The sequence below is a fragment of the Tiliqua scincoides genome, chromosome 4, assembly GCF_035046505.1.
Source record: "Tiliqua scincoides isolate rTilSci1 chromosome 4, rTilSci1.hap2, whole genome shotgun sequence".
NCBI classification, from domain to species: domain Eukaryota; kingdom Metazoa; phylum Chordata; class Lepidosauria; order Squamata; family Scincidae; genus Tiliqua; species Tiliqua scincoides.
The window spans coordinates 202,832,315-202,843,256 of NC_089824.1; the positions used below are offsets into that span (position 1 = coordinate 202,832,315).

Genomic DNA, 10,942 nt, shown 5'->3' on the forward strand with positions numbered 1-10,942 from the left:
CTCCATTGCAGCAGTCTGGGGCTGCTTCCAGCGGCCCCAAACCACTCCAGTGGAGACCTCCGCGCCACTTACAAGCAGAGTGGAAGGCTCCGTCGGGGCCTCAGCTGCCTCCTCTGTTCCCCCTTGTTCCCCCTTGTTTTCAAAGGGGGAACAAAGGAAGTAGCCGCACGGAAGTAACTGTGGTAAGGATGACATCACCGCAATTACTTCCAGGTCAGGGGCGGGGGGAACGGAAAAAGGGCTGTGGGGGCGGAAAACGGGGGGTTGCCCCAGGCACTGCGACCCCCAGGAACGCCACTGATTGGGCCCTTAGTCTCTTGTGATGGTTGGCTCTTATAATACTGCAGCCTTGCATCATTTCATTTACTGTTTTCAATATGTTTATTTGTTTCTGCTTTGAGAGCTTAGAACAGCCATTTTCAACCAATGTGCCATGGCAAACTAGTGTGCCATGAGTGATCCACAGGTGTGCCACAGGAATTTGGGGGAAGGTCATTTATTAATAGGGCCAATGGGGATGTGAAACCCCCACTAGCAGCATGGTGTGCCTTGGCAATTATCAAAAATCTGATGGTGTGCCTTGACAATTTTAGTGCCTTGTCAGTCTGCCATGAAATGAAAAAGGTTGCAAATCACTGGCTTAAAAATACACAGTCTAAACCAGGAGTGGCCAAATCACGGCTTCCAAGCCACATGTGGCTCTTTGACATATAACATGCACCTTGCAGAAATATGTTGTCATTGCATCACAATTAATATAAAAGGAAAATAAACATTTTCAAGCTTTATCATTATTTTCCGGATAGAATCCAGATATTTTCAAGTTTATCCCCATCGCGCCACCACCGCATATACTTGCCTATAAGCCAAAAAATTTATGTCTAAAAATCGAGCCTGAAAACCTGGCTCGACTTATGCATGGGTCCATACAGTGAACAAGACTGCAGCCTCTGGAGCTTCTGGGAAGCTTAGTAACTGTCTGGTGAATTGGGGGATGGGACTGGGCTGAGAAGCAGGACACAGGGGAGGAGGAAAAAGGAGAATTTTATTAGCAATTATGGTATTCAGAACCAGCCATTTTAGCCTTCTCCAGACAGGTGAAGTGAAGGCACTTATGGGATTGTAGTCTTTATGAGGGTTGTTGCTATGGAAGTGCAGGACTTACTCCTCACAAAGCCTCCTTACAACTCCCACAGGCCCCTTCATCTTCCTTCCAGTTTGGAAAAAGAAGCCCCCTCAGTTTAGGAATCTGGTTTTTAAAACACTAGCATACAGTCCTCATTTCCATCTGAAACAAAGTCCCAGGCTGCAATTCAGTGCACAATTACTTAAGAATAACACTCATGGAAAGCAATCTACTTCTGAGTAAATAGGGTTGCAACTATGTGCAGCTGTGCTTGCTCACGCTCCTTGCTTGTCTCTCTGCTGTGAAATGAATTGCACACTCCCAGTTATAAGTTGTATGTTATATGTTGAGCCTCTGGTTTAACACACCAGGCATGTTAAAGAAGGATTTCATTAATGGTTCTACTGGTATGTTGTTTACTCTGATAGTTTTTACAAAAAGATTATGAAGACCAAAATTTTAAAAGTTAAGGAATAAAATGTATCTTATGATCTTTCACTAAATTTTATATCACAGACTGTACAGTTCTTACATAACAATTACTGGTAAGTTATTTTTCAGGATACGGTCTCACATAAAATCAGACAAAACTGTAGTCAGACACCCCCCTAAGATTAAACCCACCCACCTGACGTATCTGAGGCTCATAGAAAGCTCATAGAAAGAATGATTTTTTGTTCAAAGCCTGTCCTCGACTTATCTGTGAGATCAACATGGGCGAGTGTCTGCAGTATATTCCACAACACCTGCTACAAAAATATGTGAATAAGAAACGACACATGTTTGGTGATCAGGACCCCTGCACCCTAATCCAGGGCTTTTCAAACAGGGGTGTCACGATGCCCCAGCCTGTGGTCCCTGGCCTCTGCCCCCTTAAAGGGCGGGGGCAGCCTGGAGGCTGGGAGGAGGCAGCGGTGCAATCTCTAGGATCGCACTGCTCAGGGGGCTGCAGGAGATTGGGTGCACTTACCCAAGCCTCCGGCAGCCTCCCCAGAGTGTGGGGAGCCCGGTGCGACCTCTGGCAGAGCTCCCCACAGTAGTGAAAGTGAAATGATTGCGCTCCACTTTCGCTTTAGCCTGGGGATCATGCTGCTGCCTCCCCCCCACCCCTGCAAGCTCTTACAGTGGCTCAAATTCTCCATGAGAGTTTGAAAACCACTGCCCTAATTGAAAGCTCCATGACAGTATGTAACATGGAGATAGCTCAGAGCCCAGTGCCAGCGCTAGGTGTCGTAAACATGCTATAAAGCTCATTTACAGCTCTGGATAAGAAGGGAACACTGGCGTCAGGTCTCAGAGTTGGGAAAGCAACTTTGCAGCACAGCAGATGGTAAGTCTTGCTGCCAGCAGGTGGAACACCTTTTCAAGGCAGAGGAAAGCAGGGGGAAGGTGCGGTGGGGTGGGGTGGGGTGGGGGGAGGGCAGAACCAGGGGATGGAATGGCCCAGGAGGGAGGTGGGACTGGCAGAGGCCTCCTCTGCCAGATCCTATCCTTCATGTCAGACTAAAAAGACCGACACGGAGCTTCTCTAATCTGCACCAGCAAAATGGCTGGTATAGACTTGAGTAGCCCCATTGCAGAGCCTTCCTTACTTCAGGGAAGGTGACGAACGTATACTTCCCATCAGGAGACCTCCGGCAGCCTCCACAGGGCCAATGGATGCAGCAGTAGCCTGTTTGGCATCGATGCACCCGGCACTGGTTAGCAGTAGGTTGCCTGTCAGCCTGGACTGCCCTGCATATATTACACCAGGGGTGCTCAATAGGTGGATCGCGATCTACCGGTAGATCGTGAGGCAAAATGAGTAGATGAGTAGATGAGTAGATGACGGAGTGCCGACCCCCCCTTCAGGTGCCTCTGGGAGGAAACGCCGGGAGTAAGGCCCATTGTACTCAATGGGGCTTACTCTCAGGTAAGTGTGGCTAGCATTGCAGCCTCACAGTCTAATCCTAGGCATGTCTACTCAGGAGTAAGTCCTGCTATACTCAGTGGGGCTCAAGGTACACCAACATACATTGTACACATAAATGTTAGATGTTATGATGGTGCGAACATTGTAAAAAAAACTCTGGTAGATCTCCAGGCCTTGCTGGGTTTCAAAGTAGGTAACAGTGAGTGTTCAAACATAGGTGCAAGTTACCTATGACTTAACAACATGTAAGAATCACATGCTATTCTAAATTAATCTCTGCCCACACCATGCAAACATGACTGTAATTTATCAGAATGAGCAGCATGTTACAGAATGAGTTTTCTAAAATTCTAATCTGGCAAGTATTTTTGAGTTAGGCAAATTTATAATGCTATTACAGAAACTCACTAATTTCAAGAAGATTATTTGATGTGATGCACTGTGGCCTCTTGGGATTATGGTTTACCAAGTTTAACGGGCCTCTGTTCATGAACCTTTCAACAACAGCAACATGTGCTTCATCTGGGAACGATAAGCACATGATAATGCTCATCTGCAGGCCATGAAAAGCTTTGCCTCCTGCTTTTCATAGAACAAATTGTTGTTAAACAGAGGCAGACCAAACTATTTTTTTCTGATCATTTGCAACCTGCTTATGTGGAACATTTCATGGTTTGATTGCCAAATCTCAGTCTCTGTTCACTCATACATTAAAATATTAGACTTTTAAATTGATTGCACTTACCCCATCATGGCAACAAAATGCTTATGCGATTTTCTTTTACAGCTCTGAAAGAAGATGAGATAAATTTGCTTTAGGTTCCAGATACAGAAAAAACTAACAGCCCAATCCTGAGCTGCCCGGGGCACCCAGCTTCGGTGGCACCAAAAATGGCTGCCGCCGCATCCTATGTTACCACAGGCAGCACCTCGGGAGAAGGGGACTTTTGTCCCTTTCTCCTGGGTAAGGGAAGTAGCCCCGCAATGGGGCTACTCACGTAAGGTAAAGGTGTTTGTGTAGGACAAGCCCCACATGAATGCCTTGGATCCAGTGGAATGGAGCTCCACAGGACCCACCTCCCTCCCTCTGCACACCTCCTGCCCGCCCTCTCCCCACCTCCCACCTGCCTCCCCCCTCTCCAGAACACCTCCTCACTGCCCTCACTTACTGTGCAGTGGTTCGGTGGTCCGTGAGACCACCAAACAGCAGAGAATGGGCGCCCGCCTTGCACTAGCCCAGCGCCGGCCACCACTGGGCTAGCAAAGGCACTGGCCCAGTGGTAAGCCTCGCACATGTGCATTAAGGCATGTTTGCGACAGTGCACTCTGGTGAAAAGCCGGAGCACCGAGCTCAGGATTGGGCTCCAAATCAGCATTGTCTAGTAACAGATTAGTTAATTGTTTCTCTATTTAATGTAGAGAATATACAAACATTATTCAGTTATGTTAAATTACTAGTATAGGAACAATACTTCTATATTTTTTGTGTTTACATGTTTTAATTTTACTCATTACCCATGTGATCATAATACTATAAAACAGTACTGTAATTTATATATATTTTTTATTTTAAACAGCAACACAAAAAAATATCCCTTTGGAGACAGAAGGTAATCACAGCATTTACTCTTATACAGTACAATTTGACAAGTCTGAATTCTTGGCAGACACTTTTGTTTCTTCTCTCACCCACCCCATGTAGTTCTTAGTAATTTTTTTCTTCCCAGCATGAAACTAGCCCAAAATCAGAAGGGAGAAGAAAGCCTGAGAATCCATTATTTAATTCCTAACAAATGGGCTCCCGCCCATAGTGAAAGTCATAGGTTGAGAATACTAATAAATCTACCTTAATGACTTACAGAATCATCACGGAATAACTTTTGTGGATTAGAGTCCATTTCATCTGTATGTAGTTACATTACACATGAAGTTTCATGACATAAGACTCTTGATAGACTAATAGCCTTTTGGGGGGCACTGTACAGATTATGCCCAGCCATATGGACCCATAGACTACATGCTTTCTCTCTCGATCTCTCCCCCACCCCCAAATACAATTTATAGGACCTTAATGCTGGAAGGGAGCTTGCAAAGTACATAAGTCATTTTCTGCCATTATGGAAAACCAATTATGAACAAATTATATTGCTTGGAAGGAACTGTTCTAACTCCATAGCTGACTTCTTAAGAACATAAGAACAGCCCCACTGGATAAGGCCATAGGCCCATCTAGTCCAGCTTCGTATATCTCACAGCGGCCCACCAAATGCCCCAGGGAGCACACCAGATAACAAGAGACCTGCATCCTGGTGCCCTCCCTTGCATTGGCATTCTGACATAGCCCATTTCTAAAATTAGGAGGTTGCACATCATGGCTTGTAACCCATAATGGATTTTTCCTCCAGAAATTTGTCCAATCCCCTTTTAAAGGCATCCAGGCCATATGCTGTCACCACATCCTGAGGCAAGCAGTTTCACAGACCAACCACAAGCTGAGTAAAGAAATATTTTTAGAATATTTTAGAATGAGAATTTGTCGGGACCCACATCAAGCAGGAAAATTTTTAACAATCCTAGGCTGCAATCCTACCCACACTTACTCAGGAATAAGTCCCACTGACTATCATTGTTAAAAGAATATACATAGTAGCTTGTTAAATGTATAGGTCTTTAATATTTCCCCATATGTAGTCATATATCATGGTAGCATCAAAGTCTAATAGATTAAAAATAAAATATTGAAAAGAATGGGGACCCACCTGAAATTAACTTGCAACCCACCTAGTGGGTCCAGACCCACAGTTTGAGAAACACTGGTATAGGACAGGGGTATCCGAACCCCAGCCTGGGGTCAGATGCAGCCCACAGTGAGCCTCTATCCGGCCCACGGCTAGCTGCTGATCCTCTGGTCCAGATGACCAAACACAATTGGAGTTGTGCTTGTGGGGTGGGGGAATGGGGGTTCGTTTAAGTGTGTGCTTTGGGCTGTGTTAGTGTTTGGAGAAATCCTGGACATTTGAGCCCATTTTTTCATTCATCTAAGTTCCATCTCCAATGTATTTATTTTAATTTTATATTTAATTTTTTTTTCCAGGCCTCAACACTGCCAGATGTTTGATGTGGCCCTTCAACCAAAAAGTTTAGAGACCCCTGGTCTAGGAGATCAAAAAATTTGAGAACAGCTGCTTCAGATAATTATTTGTATTAAGCTTACCAATTAGCAAAATAAAGCCAAAACTGCTGTGTCTTTAACACCAGCTTGATATACAAGAATTTGCAGGTGATACTATCTGAGGCATAAAAATACACATGGTGATAAGGAGTCATGGTGACAAGAACTCCTGGAGGAGAACTTTGAAGCACATCTACCTCCCTCTGTACATCTCCCTGTGCTACCACCACCTTTTAGAGGAAGAGAGCAAACCAGAAGGCCAGTATAAAACTTGACAACCTATTTTAGATTTCAGTCTAAACTTATCCCATGTTAACTGGAACACAATATCTTGTTTTATCTCATGTGGTTTAAATCCAATTACTGTAGCTTAATGTGTGTAGACAAACTGAAAAAGAAAAAAATACTAATTTGCCTTTCTTCATGAGTGTTAGTTCTATAAGCAATTATATTTTAATAAGTTTTGCCACTCAAAAATAATTCTCAAAGTTTTACTTGATCAGTAAAATAAATTTCCTGACAGTATCACTGAAGATATACCTCTTATCTATCCCTTCATAGATAATGCCATTCCATAATGAGCAGAGCTCTTTTAGGGTCGCCAGTTAGCCAAAGAACAACCAGCCTGACTAGTTCTTGTGCACTTAAAGCAGTAGCATGATATTCAGGGACCTTTTAATATCCATATATTAGGAAAAGAGCAACAGTTCCTATTCATTCCAACATTGTGTCTTCTCCAGTGGCTGTTTATAAGTGTCTCTCTATTTAAATTATTATTGTGAACCCATTTTCTTGTTCCTTTTCTATGTAAATTACTTTGAGAACTTTCTGTTGAGAAGCAGGTATACAAATACGTATGATAATAATTAGCCAGTGAAACTTTTTGTGGCATGGAGATAAGCATTATCACCTGCAGATCAAATGGCTACTAAAGAGCTTATTTCAAAAGATGGTTGCAAATAGTTCTACTTCATACAGGTCCAACCTCGTTGTACACAGATTTGACTCAACAGGAATGGCCACTGAAAATGAGAAGGAATGTGCTGATCCTTGGGGAAGATGCATCCCTTTAAAATCACAGTTTATAACCTAATTATCCATGGATTTTTCACTATCTCAACGCAATGAGAAGGGCCCTTTAAATTAAAGGAAAACAGTAACAATAGCCTCATTAATGTGAGAGGACAGCCAACTGACAATCCATCAATCAGACTTTCTCCAGGCTTCCCTCTGAGTCAGTGACTCCTCCCTTCCCCAGCACATGAAAGAAAGATCATCACTTTGCATTGGTGAAGGCAGTGAAGACTTTCTAAGCATCTGGAGAGAGACAGATCTATGGATTGTCTTCTTAATGACTGTATTTTACATCACAAAGGTCAGCAAGGCTGTTTTAAATTGCCCAGCAAAGTGACATTGTTTTTTAAATGGATTTGTTTTTTTGCCATCCACCTGAGACTCAACCTGTACTGTAAAGTCTATAAGGGCAAGTAGGTCAAGTTTTAAAAAATAAATGCAAGTAAGGATTTCTTGCACATAGCGGAACACTATGAATGGGTCAGGTTTGATCCTTGAGCTTAAGCCATCTGCTTATATATTAGCTGCTATATATTAGCATTAGAATAGAGTGAGAAAACAAAGCAATTGCTTGCCTGGATATGAGCTCTACTGTGGCACAATATAGAATATTGCAGGGCACCAGCAGGGCACAATCACAACTCACTAGATGGCTCTGGACAAATCACACTCTGATCTCAGTTCACAATGTTCCTGCACTTGGCGGGCGGGCGGGCGGGGGGGGGGGGTGAACTAGATTACCTCTAAGGTAACTTCCAACTCTAATTTTATTGTTATCTGAAAATAAGATTAACGATCAACTTGCATATGTGGTTGGACCATTCAGTATATGTAAAAAAAAAAAAATGAGAACCAGTAAAGCTATGGAATCCATGTTAAATGTAACATTAAACTTAATGGGGGGGGGGGGAAGAGACCACTTTTTGTCCTCCTGCACCACTACCCTGTATTACTGATTTATAGTGCAATAAATTGTAACAGATCTCTTCAGGTAGTCCAGTGATAACACTTATAGGCCAGTCCTGAGCTGCCTGGTGCACAGGGCTCTAGCAATGCTGAAAATGGCTGCCACTGCATCCTGTGCGCTCCAATTTAAAACAGAAGAAAACAAACATACTGTATGTGGCAGGGATGTCAAACTCATTTCATATGGAGGGCCACAAACCATTCATGATGCCTGCTGAGGGCCAGAAGTATTTCATTAGGCAAGAAGTGATGTCATTAAACAGGTCATAACCAAAAATAAACTTTTTTATCACTTAGGAACTCATTAGCTGCAAATAACAAAAGAGAAAATATACGAATCTTTATCATGTTTCAAGATATGTGTGAGCTCAATTTTCATGTGGGTTGCCCTTCCAGCAGTAACACCTCAGCACTACGCAGCAGCTGAAAGCCTGAGGGTCGTATAAAAAGCTTCCCCGGGCTGCATCTGGCACCCAGGCCTTGTGTTTGACACCCCTGGTATGTGGGGTTGTGAATACAGGTGATGCCTCTTTATTTGCAATATTTTTAAAACTGGAAGTGCTTTTCTAGTACCTCCGGAGGCCATTTTGAGGCCCATGGAGGCTGTGCGTGACCTCCATGGGCCTTAGAACAGCTCCGGACATAACCAGAGAAAGACTCCATTCGTGTTTGGAGGTGGGTAGAGCCCAAATTTCACGTGACTTGTTTCCATGTGACTTGGTTCCACAGGAAATTTGGTACTCCCGTGGGTTCCAGGAACAGAACCCTCGCAAATAATGAGGCTCCATCCGTACACCCTTATGAAATACCCCTACACCTGCCCACTGCTTTACACCATGTCAAAGTAAGATGCCGTCCAGTTCCAGGGAAGTCTTCTGTTACAGGAAATAGTTTTACAAGGTACTTTCTCCTAGCCCTGTTACGCAGGATCCTTCCCCCCCAAATGGTCTTCAACCTTTTTTGTGCCAGGACCCCAATCAATCAATAAAGCGTGAGACTGGGAACCCCATTGTTGATCTTGCCCCCTCTCCCTGGCCCCTATCCCCCCACCCAGTCACTGCGGTCTCCCCTTCCTCATAATGCCCTCCTAGCACTGTTCACTGTAATCAAATATCCTTATTACATGGCAGTTTTCAAACTCTCCGGGAGTTTGTCTCCATCTACTCAGACTCTCCATCTACTCAGATGGTGCACCCCAGTACCTGCAGCCCTGTCAGAAGGGAAAGCGGAGCGACTGTGCTCCGCTTCCAGTTTTGCGGAGTGGGGCGCGATCACTCCGCTTTCACTTTTCCTGACCTGGGGAGCGCTGCTGAAGGTTGCACAGGGCTCCCCGCACCCCCGGGAGGCTACAGGAGGCTTGTGCAAGTGCACCCAAGCCACTGCAGCCCCCCTCACACCACAGCCTTCCCCCTGTCTCCTGGCTGCCCCTGCCCCTTAAGGGGGCAGAGGCCAGGACCCACAGGCTGGGGCGTCGCAACGCCCCAGTTTGAATACCATTGTTATTACAGAAAAGGCTTCCATGAAGTTACTAGTGAAGGCTATTTTAGAACAACTGGTAAAAACCTGAGCAAGACTGGGACACCATCTTTCGGGGCATGAAGAGGTGCACCAGATGCCTCCCCCTTGACCTAGTAGTGCTCTAGTCCAACCTTTTTCATGCCAGGACCCTAATCAATCAAGCATGAGACTGGGGACCATTTTATCAATCCTGCACCCCTCCCAGGATCCCCACCCACCCCAACTCCATTGCTGCTCACTCACCACCCGTTACACCCTCTCAGCCCTGTTCACTGTAACAAATATACTAATAAGACAGAGCAGAAAAAGCACGGCAATAGTGAAAGCTGTTTTAGCACCATTGCTTAGAACCTGAGCAGGACAGGGGCATCATCTCCTGAGACATAAGGGGCATGCCAGACACCTCCCCCTTGAACTGGTGGTGCTCTAGTCCAGTGATGTTCAACCTTCTTCACTCCTGAAAGTGGCTGTGACCCCACAATTGAGGCTTCCAGACCCCAAAGCTGAAGAACACTGCCCCCCATTTCTTACCCACTGAGAGCCCCATCCTATGTATGCATACTCAGAAGCAAGTCCCAGGTAAATGTGACAGAGAAGTGTGAATAGGACTGCAGCCTCAGAGCCCCGTCTAAGGCATGTCTACCCAGAAGCAAGTCCCATTCTAGTCAATGGGGCTTACTCCCAGGTAAGTGTGGAGAGCACTGCAGCCACAGAGCCCAAACCTATGCAGGTCTACTCAGTGGCAAGCCCCTTCATAGTCAGTGGGGCTTACTCCCAGGTAAGTGTGGACAGGACTGCAGCCTCAGAGCCCCATCCAAGGCATATCTACTCAGTGGCAAGCCCCATCATAGTCAGTGGGGCTTACTCCCAGGTAGTGGGGACAGGACTGCAGCCTCAGAACCCCATCCTATGCCTGTCTACTCAGAAGCAAGCCCCATCGTAGTCAACGGGGCTTACTCCCAGGTACGTATGGAGAGCACTGCAGTCTCAGCCATCCCGCCTCACAGCCCTGCCTACGCGTGCCTCTGTGTCCAGCGGGGCTTCCTCCAGAGCAAGCTCCGTTCTCACAGCCCCCCTCAGTACCTGATGCGCCTCCTTCCCGGTTAAAGGTCCTCAGAGAACACACTGCCTCGACCCACCACCGGGGCAGACTACGCGCTCGCCAGGCCCCGCC

General features: G+C 45.5%; 1 protein-coding gene across 1 annotated transcript in view; it reads right to left on the minus strand.

Annotated features, from left to right (window-relative positions):
* Positions 1-10,914, minus strand: part of ZMYND8 (zinc finger MYND-type containing 8) — a 128,401-nt gene extending 117,487 nt beyond the window's left edge. Inside the window, exons 1-2 of the mRNA XM_066626507.1 lie at positions 10,852-10,914; positions 3,784-3,827 (exon numbers count right to left, since the gene is read on the minus strand). Of these exons, the coding sequence (XP_066482604.1) occupies positions 3,784-3,791 (8 nt within the window). The 5' untranslated portion in view covers positions 3,792-3,827; positions 10,852-10,914. The remainder of the gene's footprint in view (positions 1-3,783; positions 3,828-10,851) is intronic.
* Positions 10,915-10,942: the final 28 nt, after the last annotated feature.